This window comes from Myodes glareolus, chromosome 3 (assembly GCF_982192425.1).
Source record: "Myodes glareolus chromosome 3, mMyoGla1.1, whole genome shotgun sequence".
NCBI classification, from domain to species: Eukaryota; Metazoa; Chordata; class Mammalia; order Rodentia; family Cricetidae; genus Myodes; species Myodes glareolus.
The window spans coordinates 106,553,699-106,569,879 of NC_142028.1; the positions used below are offsets into that span (position 1 = coordinate 106,553,699).

Below are 16,181 nucleotides of genomic sequence, written 5' to 3' on the forward strand. Positions count from 1 at the left end.
GTACAGTGAAATTAATTCCTTCTAATCTGTGTTCCCTTTCTTATTACTGCCCCTCAAAGGTAACATTTCCGTTTCTATGGGAAGGGAAATATTTCAAATAAGCCATTAGTCAGAGGGAGAAAGACTGGAGGAAAAGGCTACTCTTAGTAGCAGCCGTCATCTCTGAAGTCACAACTAACTTTTGCTCTGTATTTTACCACACTTTTCAGACTGTCGGTAATTATATACAGAGTTGAAATAAGAAAAATATGTGTGCATGCTAAAGTTAATTTTTATACATCAAAGGAGTCCAGATGTTGCTTGTTCTGGCTGTAGAATCGGGAGCCTTGGCTTTATTCGATGACAAACAGAGGTGTGTTTGTTATCTGTGCTCTCGTGTGTCACTTAACAGTGGGGACATGCTGGGAGACTTAGATGGAAGTGTTACGTGAATGTCATTGAATATCCTACCCAATCCTAGATGGTGTAGCCTGACCGTTAAAGCCATGTGCTACATTGTCTTGCTCCTAAGGCACAAAACTATACAGCATATTACTGTTCTGCATGTTGTAGGAAGTTGTAATAGCTATTTTTACATCCAGATGTTTCTGAACATAGAAAAGGTACAATAAGAATACATGAATGAATAAGAAAGTGTGAAAATCGGTTCATCTGTGGGGCACACTTCTTATGAATGGAGCTGACAAGTCTGAAGTTGTAGATGAGTTGGTGAGCGAGCGATGTGTGACTACGATGGCCTCAGACATTATAGCACACTGCTGTGCACAACTATGATGGCCTCAGACATTATAGCACACTGCTGTGGACTTTATAAACACCGTGTGCCTAGTCTATGCGGAGATGATGCAAAGTTCTTCTTTTTGTAATTAATCAAGTTATTATATTTTTGGATTTTTATAAAACATTTTTTAAATATTTGGATTTTATGTTTAGTGTAATATATGGACATATTATACTGCTATACAAAAGTACAAGATTGTTGGACTGTTTCTGAGAATTTTTTACTTAAAAAGCTTTTTTGTTAAAAATTAATATGCACACATGCATAAGCCTACGTCTAAACAACATCAGGATCATAGCTTGTCTTTTTTGGCAGTGACAAGATGAGCTGCCCCTTGTTGGGAAGCCTCGTGAGACTTCTCCTCAGGAAAATGTTTGTAGTAGTCTGTGCTTATATATTTATTTTATCATGGATTTATTTTAAGCAGATAACTTACCATGAATATTTTTGCTCCTCCAATAAAAAACCTTCATTTTCTTCTTTAGTTTCTTTGTCTTTTCTTCTTTTTTTCCACTGTGTGTTAATTAGATAAGGTTTCTAAAAATCAACTGCTTGACAGTCTAAGGGACCACAGCGTATACCTGGTCCAGTTTCAATGGAAACGTTGCCTGACTAGCCAGCAATCAGAGGTACTTGGAGTATGTATAGTCACAGATCCTGTATCCGCAGGGTTTCTGATCACCAAAGGCGGCAGTTGTTTCAAGCTGAAGGATTATAGCTCACCATTACTGCCATTTTTACCTCATGAGTCTTCTACCAAGCTTATATCTGTGTTTATATGTATACACACACACACACACACACACATTATATTATACTTACATTGCTTGTCAGTGTGCTTGTGCAAAGGAAATGGACTTACAAGGTGGGTAGAAAGCATGGGAAAAATTTTAGAATGCCTTTATCATCTCTGTAGTTTAGTGGAGTATTAATATGAACAGTGCCTACAGTATGATCAACACTTAAAGAAGACTTTCTAACTCATAAATTTCTTAATTCAATTTTGGGTATTACTCCAAGTTAGAACTCATTTAAGCTGTATATATTATAATTACTTGGAAAAAATACTTAAAAGTCTGGTGTTTTGAGGCAGGAGCTTGTTTTGTAACCATTGAAGTGTGATCTTGGGTTTAGTGTATTTAACCTCTGAACTTTCCAATCATTGTCTGTAAAATGAGGAGGCAATAATGCTTTCCTTTGGGATGATGTGAGGATATAAGAACATCCTTTGTAAATTCATGTACATTTTCACTTACTAAGATATTCTTGCCAAATAACCTAAATTAGAATGAAGGTGATTTGGATCAAGTCCCTGAGTCCACAGTCTAGAGTCAAATTACATTTGTCCATTCTACTTGGAGAGCGGGGGGCCACCAAAGATGTATGGTTTTAATCTTATTTTTGTTAGAGGCTATGACTACTCTAACCCCCATAGTTTCCATTAAAAAAAAAACCTTCAAAATAGTTCATTTTCTGTTCTAATTACTTGGCAGAAATTTAGAATAGAAAGAAACTAGTAACAACCAACCTTTCCTTTGCACTTACAGATCAACAAAAGAGATTCTTGGGTCCTAGAGACCAAAGAAAGAATCAGCAGGAATGCCCAGGGTGAATTGATGGATTGCAGAGCCCGGCTGGTAATTACTTTCACTGAGCTAAAACATTAACTTGATACATGGGAGTGGGGCCAGATGAAAATCAGGAGGTGGACCTCTTCCTCCCTGTGGACTGCCCATACCTTCCTTGTGGAGTTTGTGGCGATAGATGTCTCTTTGGTAGGAGAGTCCTGCTTCCTCTCCTGAGACTTGGCATGGGTTTTCATCCCCAACCCTGGTTGACTAGGAGTGGTACCTTTGTTTCGGCTATTTTAGAGATAGGTGTTTAGGTCAGCCTGCTTTCTGGGATGGCTTGAAATCTGTTTCTCAAGACTTTTCAGCAGGATACCAAATACTAACAGACCTTTCTCATCTTGGGACTCAAATGTGGCTGGCTTTGCTTTTTTTTTTTTTCCAGTGAATGTTGAACTCACAGCCTTGCACGTGGTTGGTAAGCGTCTTGCCATTGAGCTCCAATCTGAACTTCAAAGATTTAGACTTAGCTTTTGAATATTGGTGACAGAGTTACTAGACAGATACCTAACTTCACACTAGAGGATATTATCCTTCTCAGAAGAGCCAGGGGATTTTGTTTTTAAAAATGACACGTGAGAGTGACTGATACTTTACTACTTTGCTATCTTGGAAATATTGTGAATCCTTAATGAGGTGATGTGATTTAGAAATGATGTATGTTTTCTGTGTGTTGGAGGGCACATGCATGTTTTCAGATAGTCATAGAGTTTAAAGTAAATGAGAACACATTTAATGTGCTGTGTTCTTAATGCCAACCTTCCCGTAATACAATAGGAAGGGATGAACTTGAACTCAAGTTTTTTGGTTTCAGGTTCATTATTACATCATGGGAATAATAGTTATTGACCTAAGAGACTTAGAGTGGATTAAATCCTGGAGTCTGTGTTAAAAGTAGAGGTGGCAATAGATCATGAGCTCCCCTGTGTTGTTTACCTTTATAATTTATGTCATACTTCTTTGCTACAATGCCATGATTTGTTCTCGTCAAGCAGTTCCTTGGTGTATGCAATATTGTTGAATTCTGACTTGGATAACAAAGATTTTGTAGTTTATTTCCATCCCTCAAATGGGCAGACCTTAACATCTCTCATTGTGCTAGCTATACCAAGGGTTACCTGCTACTCTAACCTGCCAGGGTAGGGTATGTACTCAAACTGCGTGGAAAGAATGCCTAACAATGTTTGATGCTTTTGATGTCCTTGGTGAGCCAGAGAAGGCAAATAATTTAATACTAGAAATTCCAATGTTAGATTTTTGTTTTGTAAATTAAATTTATTAGTTATATTTCTAATATATAAATATTTGTCACATAAATATTTGTCACATGTGACTCTATAAATATTTTCTCTTGTAAAACAGACATTTTGTGGAATTATGAATTATTGTGGAGACATCTATAATACTTTCTTGTTTTTTAGACATCTAAATTGAAGTTACACTATTTCAGGTATATAAATACTCAGTCTAGCTAATATAAGACTCTAAGTTGGAAGGCTTCAATTATAAAATGTGTTATGATGAGGTTAATTAAAAAACCAAAATTTTGTGGAATTTCAAATGACATGAGAATATTATTGACATATTGGTAAGAAAAGAGCATCTATTAAGAAGTAGTTGCATCATCTGTGATATTGTTAGTTTGCTTTCATCTCTTTTGGTATGGTTGATGCTTCGTTACTCTCATGGCTTAGTAGAAAAACACAGACTGTGGAGTAGTATTGCTTCGGTATTTTACCCATTTTCTTTACTTAAAAGCTTTGAGATTGGGTATGTCTTTTTTTCTAAACCTTAGTTGTTGAAAAGTTGGGGTGCAGGGCTGGACAGATGGTTCAGTGGTTAAGAACGCTTGCTTCTCTTGAAGATGACTGGTCTGGGTTTGATTCCAGATGGCTGACGGCACTGGAATCCAACAGGCACTCGTATCATGCACATACATGTATATAGGCAAAGCATCTACACACAGAGGGTAAAATAAATATGAATTTTAAAAGTAAAGGTGCGATCCCTTTTCCAGGATTCCCAATTGTGAAGTGACTGGCTTTATTTTTTTCCTTCTGACCACAGCTTTTACTTCAGCCCCTTCGCTGTATTTCACAAGGATCAAGTCATGACATAAAAGAACGTGGAAAGTTTTTGTTCTTGTGCTAATGTTTTCTGTAGTTAGCCTTGTAAATCATGTCTTTACTGTGGAACTCTTGGCTCTGTAAATCTCAGGCCCTTGGGAATAAAACTCAGGACGGTCATGAAGTGTCTCATTTCAGAGGTTGAGGAAGCCAAGCACCCTAAATCATGAAGTCCTCTGAGCAGAGTGTGTTCCTGCCTCCCCTCAGCATCACCTGGGGACATTGAGAACAGCATCCCCTCCTGCCTCCTGCTGGCAGTGGTGTGGGTGGCATGGGGAGGACTGTGGGACTGGGCAGAGGTTTTTAACTGTGTGGCTGTTTGGCCTTCCCTGGCCATTCATTCCCCTTCCAGGATAACTGTAATTGTCATCTTATGAGTGGTTTTTGGTTTTGTTTTTTTGTTTTGTTTTTTGTTTTTGTTTTTGGTTTTTTTTTTTGGCAAGGATTAATGATTTGTGTGTGTTTCTGCGCACGCGAACGCAAGCAGATCAAGCACCTCTGGAGGAAGTTCCGTCAAATGTGGAGCCCTCTTTTCTGGCTTCTCTAAAGCTGCCCCACGTATTTTGCTTTATTGCCTTGGAGTCCCCATAGTACAGAAGTGACAAATGTCCGTCAAGGTTGATAATGTCAGCTGTAGTCCGTCCCCACTTTAGTACCAGTGGGTATCTATATATAGCATCACATCTTCCCTGGGTCAGTTCAAGGCATGGGACAGTTGAAAATAGGCCTGGATAGTGGATGAACCCTGTGAAGAGTGTTAAGTATTTTTTCTTATGCAATAAGCCTCTCCGCCAACACAATAATCCCAATCAGACCAAATCAGACCCAATTACAAGATGCCAACTCTCCTGGGTAGCCCCCGGAAAACACGGAGAGATGGACAGAGAACCAAAAGACCCTGGAAAACCGGGAAACGATGTGTTAATTCTCGGGAGGGGGGAGTTAAATGGCCTGTGGGAGTGGTCTTGACCTTCCGTGGGGAGGGATCACTGTTTGGTGGTCTTTCTTGGAGGTGGAGTCTGGACTGTGACCACTCCCAGAGGAGGGGGCTTGGAATGGAGTTTTCCGCCCACCATTTCAATATAGATGCCAGGGTGTTGGGGTGAAGCCCCCAACTAAATAAAGAGTGGTTCAAGTCTTGGGGTTTTCCTGAGATGGATCCTGAATTATATTTGATATTATTTGAATGCCTGAAATGATGGCATTAATTGGCAAAGGAGGTGCTCCAGTGGAAAGGTCATGCCAAAGGGCACAGGAAGAAAAGGTGAATGTGTTCTGTAGGGATGTGCTTTAGTTTAGCTTAAAAATAGAAAAACTTCATAGGTTTACATACATATTGTTTTCCTGCTTAGGTGGGTGAAAGAAACAGACACAGGAGATAGCAGCACTCAGAGGCTTTGCATTCTCTGTGTTTCAGACAATTTAGTTTTTCATCCTTATCTTTTGTATGGCTGTGCTAAAATACCATGACCAAGGCAACTTACAAAATATAGCATATCATTCAGGGCTCATGGTTCCAGAGGGTTAGAGTCTGTGACCAACATGGCAGGAAGCAAGTGTGGCTGTGGAGCAGTGTCTGGGAACTTATATCTCATCCACTGGTATGAAGTGGCGTGAGGGAGCCTACTGGTAATGGCGTGGGGTTTGGAAATCTCAAAACCCACCGCCTGTGACATATCTTCTCTAGCAAGGCCATACCCTCTAATACATCCCTAGCAGTTCCACCAGCTGGGGACCAAGCATTCAAATATATGAGCCTATGGGGACCATTCCCATGCCGCTCACCACAGTCATCATAAACTCGTAGCTGAAACACAAAACACGCCTGTCATATGTATGGTCGTGTGAATGCCCCGGTGTATGCATGTTTAGCTTCTGTCAGATAACTTGGCCCTGATTCTACTTTTCAAGGAAAGTCAAAATTGCTGAAAAGAGAAAGGACAGTTAATTTACCAAGAGAAAAATAAACAAAAGATGCGTTGCTCTAAATCCCTGTGTTTTTCCCTCACTCCTTAGTCCCCATAGCAGAGACTTAATCTAGAGAGAATGTTGGGTAGAATTATTCTACCAGGTCCTACTGGAAGCTGTAAAATTAATGATAACATAGACTGTTGTTCTGATTCACTCTGTTGACTGAGAAATTCTGCTGTTGTTTAATCTACTTGGACTGTTAGAGAAGGTAGAATAGTTCATTGTCCTCTGATGCTGGTTTATTTAATGGTGAAGTATTTTCTTAGCTACCTCTGGATAGTGATGGCTTATTCTGCTTCCTTCCATATAGCAACCCCCTCATAGTTTTCATATGGATCTTTAAATTAATTAGGGCAAATACTTGTATCTAACATAAAGCACCGATACCAATGCATGTCCCCTTCTACAGGAGGCATGCTGTAGACTAGGAACATGAAAGTCCTTGATCTCAACAAAGAAGAGAAGCGCCACCTCCCAATTTCAGTTAGCTGCACTGTCTCTAGAGATGGTCAGCCTTCTGGGTAGGTATGGGACTAAGTTCTCTCCAGGGCTTTGTGAGAGGAACTCTGCTAGGAGAGGGTAGTGACTACTTCCTCTCTGAAACTTTTAAAAAATAACGAACTGATTGCAAGATGGCTAAGGCGTTCAGAAAGGCAATGAACCAGCCAGACCTTCTGAGGTGACACTTACCAGTGAGACAGGCAGAATGGAACAGAACTCTGCTCAGCACTGTTTGGTCATCTGTAAGTTTCCTTCCCAGGATTCCCTCTGCAGAAGCTCCAGAGCAGCCATCAGCATCTGCTGGGCCTGCCTGCCATTTTGAGTCATGACTCAATTAGCATATGAATATCTTTTCCTTCTCTTCTGTCTATAGGCTGCTAGATGCAGCTGATTATGCTTTCTCTAGTACTTGGGGCCTTCTCACTCTTTCTCTGAAGCTGTTCTGTCTGCCATGTGTCTGACTTCCATGCTGGCTTACCTCAGACTGCCTGCCCTCTCTCTTCTCTTCCCTTTGTTCACGTCTCCAGCAGCTGCTGGAATTTGCAGCTTCCCCACTTTGGAGTTTTTCTTTCCAACGTTAGTAAAGTTGTCCTTGAGCTTCTAGCAATAGCACAACACTAAGTATACAATGAACTCCATTTTGGTTGAAGAAATTTCTGTTGCAAGACCTGATTGGTAGGTTCTCCTTCTTGGTGGGATGGAGAAATAGAACAGCACCTTCCTCAAACGGAAGCCCACTGATCAGTGACATTATTAGCCATCTTGTTTTTTGCGTCTTGTCTCATCTTCATAACAGATCTGATGGAGTGAATCGTTAGTCTGTTTCTGCCGCTTGCAAACTGAGTCTCTTGCTCAGTAAAGTGATTTCTGCTTTGGATTGTTACAATCGACAGTAAGAGAAAGCAGACTGTAAAGTTTTGAGAAACATGAGGAACCATTGCCATTCTTAGAGCACTTAGTTTTCATTGCTAGTGTTCCATTAGCCTATTAGGTTTGTTTTGGTGTCTGACTTTGTTGACAGTTCTGCTGTTATATTAAAGATGTTTCTTGCTATATATTTTCCATTTTACTTAAGAAAATTCACTTTATTTCCTAAGATGAATTATAATTAGGATTGCTTGATACTGAGAATCTTTTCTCACTTAATACCCCTAATGAGATACAAATGTTCTAAATGTCCTTATGAGCAGATTATATTTAGAGAAGAATCCACTTATTTTAGTTAACTAATCCCTTCGCTCCTGTACCATATATCCTTATTAGGCCCTCATGCTCCTGCTCCGAATGGAATTCCTGTGAAATCAGACCTCTGCAAGCAGTGTGATTACCTCTCAGGGTTGGCGGTATTGAAAATGTCATTGGAGCTTGTGGTTATACACACCTTGTTGTTATGACACTTTACTTACATACACACGTATGATAAACACAAGACTCTATTCTTCCAAAGCGAATTCTATGTACTAATTGGTTCTCATCTGGCATTTACATCAGTATTCACTGGAGTAAAATAACCGACTTTCTTTGAACTTTTCCACTCTACCCTCTGCTCCTCTATAGTCTGGGAATGGTTGTGCTGACTCCATGGATCATTGTGTGTTGGGCACGATGTCCCAGCTGGATGAACTGATTATGATACTGAGTTATAGTAACTTGGAGCTGCACGTCTAGATATCAGTATTGTGCATACCCTGCCTGCTGACCTGGTTTATCTTGGGCAGAAAGCAGACACAAATAACATTTTAAAGATCTCGATCTATGAAGTTACTTTTTGAGTTCAAAATTCAGGCTTTATTGGTTACTGTTTGCATATTTGTGGATGTGTTATTTGTGTTCTTTATGCCCTAATATTCTCTTATACATACAGTGGTGACTATAATGCCATTTGCCTTGTAGGTGGTTATGAGGATTCCATGAGGACATTAAAGAGTAATGTCAGTTGTATTTATGTGTATATTTGTATGGTAATGTTTAGTTGATTTTCTAAAATTACTGTTTAGTATTTTTCTGTATTGGTCCATTCACCAAATGAAGAGATATTATTGACCTTGTATAAGAACTATCATAAAAACATAATACTGGCATATAACTTTGTTACTGGTAGCAGAGTTGGAATTATAGGATAAATTTCTTCTCTCATCTTTTATTCTTGATGGAGTTGGGTCTTCAGGGACCTCGCTGTTTCTTTGAAAGATGTACGAAGATAATCAATTTCTATTTCTTAATTCTGGCTAGTGGTGATCCACTTCATTCATTTTAAAATTATTAAATATTTCTTCCTTTGCATGATTCTGACTTTTGTTTGCCATGGTTAATTAAGTTAACACAAGTTTCCCACCAATATAGTCCAAAGTTCATTTATCATACTAATAAGCTATGAGTGAGCCCATATCAGAACAATTGTTGTTTTCTTTTATTTGGTTCATAACAGTAAGAAATTATAGTTGTGTTGTCTCTCTGTGTTTGATAAACTCCGGTGAAAGTTCAAAAAAGTGATAATTGCAGGAAATCTGTCAACAAAGCACAAAGTGAAGCAGAGAAATGGAAAGTATTCACACTGAAAGTAAAATCTGAACTAATTATGAACAGGATTATGGAACAGTATAACGGACCAAGGGAACATTGAGTCTCTCACTGTTGTAGAAATTACATGCAACTGGGAAACCTGAGGAATGGGTATCTAATTTATGCCTGTAAATTGGGAGACTGTTTATGTCAAAAATTATGGAGATACAGCAGATGAAAGATGATGGAAAAAGCTTCATACTAAGGAGTCTCTCCATGATGCTACATGGTTGTGAAAACATGAGGGATGAGATAATTACACTGGTCTGACCCAAACAGAGCAGAGACATAGAAAAGATACCTAGTGAACACTACTCAACCTAGTGTTCTTGCTTTTAAAATAAACAACACACCTTCATTCTTAGAGTCTCTAGTGTTTGACAGTATACTAGACAGGAAAAATGACTGACATTTTTTCTTTAATTTTCCTTTACATTAGAAACTGATAGTAAGAAATATCTTAATGTTTTGACAGTTGCTTGCTGGTTTGGAGAAAGGGTTTCACTATTAATCCAGGCTTTCCTTGAACTCAGGATTCTCCTGGTAGCGCGGTTACTCCTATGCCTGGCAACCACAAAACAAACAACCAAAAACTTTTAAAGGTCACAAAACAATAAAAAAAAATCCATCTTTCTTATTCAGTTATCTTTGAATGGTACTAGGGTGCGTGGTCCTGTATTATGAGGCTGGATGAGAACTGCTTGTAGTTACTGAGCCAAGGAGGAGCTCTGGCGAGTGATGGCATATACTGACGAAGAAGGCGGGGAAATCCTGTGTAGTGAAATGTTTATCCTGGCATAGGTTTGCTGAGTGTTTTTCATATACATGTATGCATGAGTACATACATACACACACACACACACACAGAATATATATATTCTAAGAATGAAGGTGTACTGTTTACTTTAAAAACAAGAACCCTAGATTGAGTAGTGCTCGCTACGTATCTTTTCTATGTCTTGAGGATACTCTGCTCGAAGTTTGGGTTGGACCAACTTTATTATTTCATCCTTTGTATTTCCACAGTCATGTAAAATCACTGAGAGTTTCCTTAGTTTGAAACCTTTTCCATGTATAATTTATATAATAGATAGCATATATCATATGTATTATAATATATAAAATAAAGTAGTAAATTATAATATAGTAATATTACATTGTATCATATATATTACAGTATATAAAATATAGTAGTAAATTATAATATAGTAATATTACATTATATTTTATATGAGTAGTCTTTTTCAAATAATTTGGATTTCAATTGACTCATTAGAGATAAGCTATCTAATTATATTATCTTTTGCCTAGATTATATACAGTTGCTTTCTATGAATGTAAACATGAAGATGAGGTAGACACCAGACATTTTAAGAGTAGAGGAAAGGTCTTTAATTTAGCCTGAGACTATGAAGTGTGAGAGGAAGAAGGAGATAGCCTAGAGTGAATTCAGAAAAGCTGTGTTGCAAAAGTGTACAAGGGTGAGGACCTTCTCCATGGAACACACAGAACATTTAAAAGATCAGTGGGTTGGGGTGTATAGGGCCACATGATCACATCACGCAATGCTATGTAGATGGTAGGCAGTGGAGAGTCAGGATTTTCTTATAATCTCTTTGTGATGAAAGTATGGTTTATATGCAGTTATACTGCCACACATTAATGATGTAGTTTGGTAGGTATATGTTCTGCAAACTGCCACTATAACGGAGATGAAGAACATTTACACTATCCTTGAAAAATACCCCTGACTGATGGAGAAAATAACCTCTTCTCCACCCATTCTTGGTACCACTGATATTTTTCTCACCCCCGTAGGTTAGCCTTTTCCAGAATGTGATACATGCATAAATCATGCATCATGTAATTTGTAAGTATGGTGGTTTCATTTGACCTGATGCTTTTGATAGGGAAGGGGCTTCCCTGAGGAGCTGTTGGCAGTCAATGGTTGCTGGGGCAGGAAGAGTCGTTTTCTGCATAATTACAGCCATTGTCAATCTGCCCACGCTCCACTAAATAACCAGTAGCTCATGCTCATGCAAGCAACCTTAATTAAACCAGGTTGGTCGAAAAAAACAGAACATAACAACAAAAAAATGAAAATAGGAGAAGAAGTGAGTGGGCAAAGGGGCTCAGTAGGAGGGGGATGAGAGGTGGTAACATGAATTTAAAATGACAAAAATATAATCATGTAAAAGTTTTCAAAGAATAATAAAAAATGAGAGTTCCCTTCACTGAGTATCAGCGACCTCTTCACTTTCAGCTGCCCATTGCTTTCCATAGGAACAGCAGCATAAATATCACTGAGACGCTAGTGATTCGGGAGGTCCCCTAGAGCTGCAAGCCAAGAGCGTGGTGATCCTAAACTAGCTATAGACTTAGGGATTCTCTTTGTAAGGATCCTGATAAATCTTTTATCAAAAGACATTCTATGGGATTTTTTAAATCTTTATTTTCAGTACTGGGGGATTGAACCCAGGGCTTGGTATGTATTTTGCAAGTGTTTGACAACTGAGATATATCCCAATTCTTGGCAGTATATTTCTTCAAGATACAATATGTGAACCAGATTGAACCCTATGGCAAAGACGTAGTGGTGATAGAATACAGTGTGTTAATATTTGGGTGGTATTCAGCTCATCCTTTGTGGAAACTTCTTCAGCAGGGTCCTGAAGCTGTATCAGACTCGGGGGTCAGGGAGATTCTGACTTGGTCACAGTTGTCTGTATCTGCCCTAGGAAGGAAAACACCATGAGAAATGGGCTCAGAATAGTTGTACTTCGCAGGAAGACGTTTTCTGAAAGATTCCTCACAAAATACCTGTGCTGGAAGGTTCTTGTCTTTAGTAAGAAAAAGAAAATAAAATTTAATTCCAGCAGAAGTAGCATTTTATTCTTGGGATAACTCTTATCAGATGAAATGATTTCTGTTTTCCTCTCTTACAGATAGGAAACTGAGGCACAGGGAATTCAGATTACCAGCCTAAAGTCTGATTGCTGGTGGTGGCAGAGTGGTGACTCAAGCTCACCCTGCCCCCAGTCTGTATTCTGTGCACCTGTGCACACTACGTCGCCTTTAGAGTTCTAGCATGCTAGTTCCAGGACACAGGTAACTCATCCCGTGTTCTTCACTTGAAGAGTGAAGTCTTGAGAAGGCTCCTCAGAGGGCCGGCTCTGGCTCCCACGGTGGTGGTGGAATAGAATCAGACACCCTGCCCAAGGCTCTGACTGCTCTAGGGAGTTTTGTGTCTTTGATTGCCGTCAGTTTCGTATCAACCGAGAGAGATGTGGCCCATCTGGGAAGATTGACAAAATTGGTCTTTAACTGCATCCTTTCCCTCGGCCTCTACCCTCTCTTGCCTGGGAATATGTTAATTTGCTCTCTTCCTGTCCCCTCTGCCATTTAGGCTTCCCAGGGAGCCTGGGATCATCATTGCTCTTTTCTAGGCTGCCCTCTTTATATTCCATTGACCCGTCATTTCTTTTGTAGTCTTTTCTCATCATCAGGTGAGGGAAAGGAGATGATGCCATGTCACTGAGTGGGAGCCGGATTTGGAGATGGGAGAGGAGATGGGGATTCTTAGAGGATCAGGAGTTTCTGTACTGCACATCAGAGACCTTGCCTGAATTCCTGGCATCATTCTTGAACTCAGCCTGTGATATAGTCACCAACTTGTGTTCGGCCCTTCACTCCAGTTTAGACGGTATTCTTTTACTGATAGAATTTCCTCACCCAAACCCTTTTCACAGTCTGTGGTTATAAGAGCATCTGGATGGGAAGGGAAGCTCTGGCTTGATCAGTTTATATTTCATTTCGTGATTGTTAAAACTTATTTTGAGGAGCCACAATTTGGGGGAATAAATTAAGTTGTTGAAATACTTGGCCTTCTGTTTATGTATAAACTTATTTAGGTAGATAGACTGCTTCATGTCCATTTGTCCCTCTGCCCCATACCAGGACTAAGTCTGCCAACTACCCATGTGTCCTTGCTTGTTTTCTCTTGTGTTAAACATCATGAACTTGGCTTACACATTCCAGGTCCCTGTCCATCATTGAGGAAGTCAGGGCATGAGTTCAAGCCAGAGCAGAGATGGGAACCATGGAGGGAAGCTGCTTCCTGGCTCATAGTCATTACCTTTCTCAAACCGCCCAGTACCATGTGCCTAGGGATGGCACTGATCACAGTGGGCTAGGCTCTCCCTCATAACTCAACAATCCAACCAAGAAAATATCACGTGGACATGACCACAAGCCAGTCCAATAGAAGCAGTTCTTCACTTGAAGTCCTCTCTTCCCAGGTGCCTAGTCTGTGTCAGGTTGGCAATCTAACCAGCATGCCAGGAATGAAGTAGACTATTAATGCCTCCTGGTCAGCACTCACCGGCGGCTTACTTTTTCCCCGTATTTTCTGTAATTTAGAATGTCCTTCTCAATTTCAACTTCGATACCTGAAAAGAGTCCTTGTTTAGTTAAGAGAGAGCAAATTTCCCCAGGTAAGTTCCCATATGTTTTCTGTAAAGGCCGGCACACACTTCCTCTGTGTTTTACCCCTGTCAAATGAGACCCTTAGAAAAGTAAACAGCCAGACTAAGCCACTCAGCTCTCCCAGCCTAGCGTTTTTGTTGGGCCATTTTAAACTCTTTTTTGTGTGTGCTGTTCCAAAGAGTCTGCTTCTTGTCATAACACTGGCATCCCCGGTTCTGTGATCTGTTTTCAGTTCCTGAGGCTATTGAGCTGCAGGTTGGCTCACCTACGTAGGTGCATATGCTCAGAGATGTTTCTCTTCTAGGTTCTCGGAAGGGCTTGGCGGTGTGTGCACAAGCTTTTGTCAAGCTGGCCCTTAGAAAATGTTTATATCCCATCCTTTCCCCCTTTCTTTCCTCTCCCTCTGGTGACTTCCTCTTCTTTCATTGTCCCTTTACTCCATTCTGGGGACCTCATGCATGCTGAGTATGCACACCGCTGTTTATCTGTAGCACCAGCCCCTGCATGCTTTTTCTTCATAGCTTTTAAGGTTTATCCAAGGTGTTAGACCTTACTAAACATGTGTTATCCTCTTTCCCTCTGCCTCTTCATTCTATTCCCTCCTCCCCGCTCCCTGCCCTTCCTCCTCCTCCCCTTCTTCCTTCCATCTATCTTGCAGTGCTCAGTTGTAGCCCAAGGACTTGCGGATGCTGAGCAAACACTCCACCATTAGTCACGTCTCTGGCTCCTGAACACATGTTTGACTACGTCGTTCAAGAAATAAACCGTACAGACCTGAACCATCTTAGTTATAAGACCCATTTACCTGTCTGTATGTAGTGGTGTTAGTTAGAGTAATTCAGGCCTTTGTGAAGAACAATAGCTGTTTCCCCTGTCAGATAGGGAGCGACGCCCGGCCGAGGTCTTGGCTAGGTGACTCCTTAAAGGCAGCCTTGCCCTGCAGTGAAAGCTTCAGTATGGACACAAGTTTAGCCGTGTCTGTTAGAAGGCTGGGTTCGGCACAGTAAGTTTCAGGTTCTAGGCCTTTCTGTGACGTGAAACATGTTCCTTCCAAGAAAGTAGTCGGCCTGTAGTTAGGGCCACTTTTCATTGATGTCATGTTTGGACACGCCTCCCACTCTCACCATTCAGCAAACCCTGTAAAATGTATCGTTTAGTTGGCACTGTCTGTGCACCTGCTCCCCTTTAGCATACTCCTTTAAATCCTTGTTGTGCTTGCTACAGCTGGAAGGCTTCTGGTGCATTTCTGTCACCTCTCCTTGCCCTCTTAGGCCTGCTGCAGCAGTAGCTGGTCAGGCCGCCTTCAGGAAGTTTCTCTTCAGGACATTCCACTAGTTGGGACTGGAGACTTTAAAGAAAAATCGCTGACACTGTCATTGTTCATTCCCCAAATTGCTTAGCTCTGCAGCCAAGGCCTCCTTTGAGTACAGGCCAGCTTACCTGCCTTCATTCTCTTCCCTGATATTCTTTACACATTGTGTCCCCGCCACGTGCTGTCCCAGGTATGTCTCTTAATCTGTAGTTTTCCCCTTAAGGCACTTACCATTTTGTTTTATTTTTAAGTATAGTTTTTATAGTTATTTATGTAGGGCTGTGAACTAGATTGTAAAGTCCTGGAGGTGCTTTAGTCAGGTATAGTAGTGTATGTCTTTAATCCTAGCACTTGGAAGACAGAGGCCGGTGGATCTCTGAGTTTGTAGCTAGCTTGTTCTACAAAGCTAGTTCGATCCAGGACAGCCGAAGCTACATAGTGAGACCCTGTCTTGAAAAAAATCTAAACAAAACAAAATACTGGAAGTCCTTTATGTTGCTTATTTTAGCTGTGGAAGATATCCACAGACTTAGTAAAAAAAAAAAACAAAAAACAAACCCAGCAAAAACAGAAGCACTAAATTAATGCAGATTTTAGGATGCCGCCCAACACAATGGACCCTAATTGTTTCTGAAAACCTCCAGGCCTGGACTGTTCTCTCTTAATCCCCCAGAACAAGGAAAATACAGCTACAGCCATGTGGACTGAGAAGATAAATTGCTGCTTGTTTATGTGATTCCCTCACCTTTACTTAAGTAAGGTTCTCATTATTAATTTTCCCCAAAGTCATTTAGTTTTGCTATTCTATTAATTGG

At 40.3% G+C, this 16,181-nt stretch overlaps 1 protein-coding gene across 4 annotated transcripts in view; it reads left to right on the forward strand.

Annotated features, from left to right (window-relative positions):
- The window catches only part of Bnc2 (basonuclin zinc finger protein 2), a 402,638-nt gene that overhangs the window by 60,686 nt on the left and 325,771 nt on the right, over positions 1–16,181 (forward strand). For 3 of the 4 annotated variants that reach the window (XM_085686207.2, XM_048453015.3, XM_085686212.2), the window contains exon 1: positions 2,331–2,418. The exons of the other annotated variant lie outside the window; for it this stretch is intronic. In XM_085686207.2, coding sequence (XP_085542333.2) covers positions 2,398–2,418 — 21 coding nt within the window. In that variant the 5' untranslated portion in view covers positions 2,331–2,397. Of the gene's footprint in view, positions 1–2,330; positions 2,419–16,181 lie in introns of those variants that run through there. 4 annotated transcript variants of the gene reach the window in all.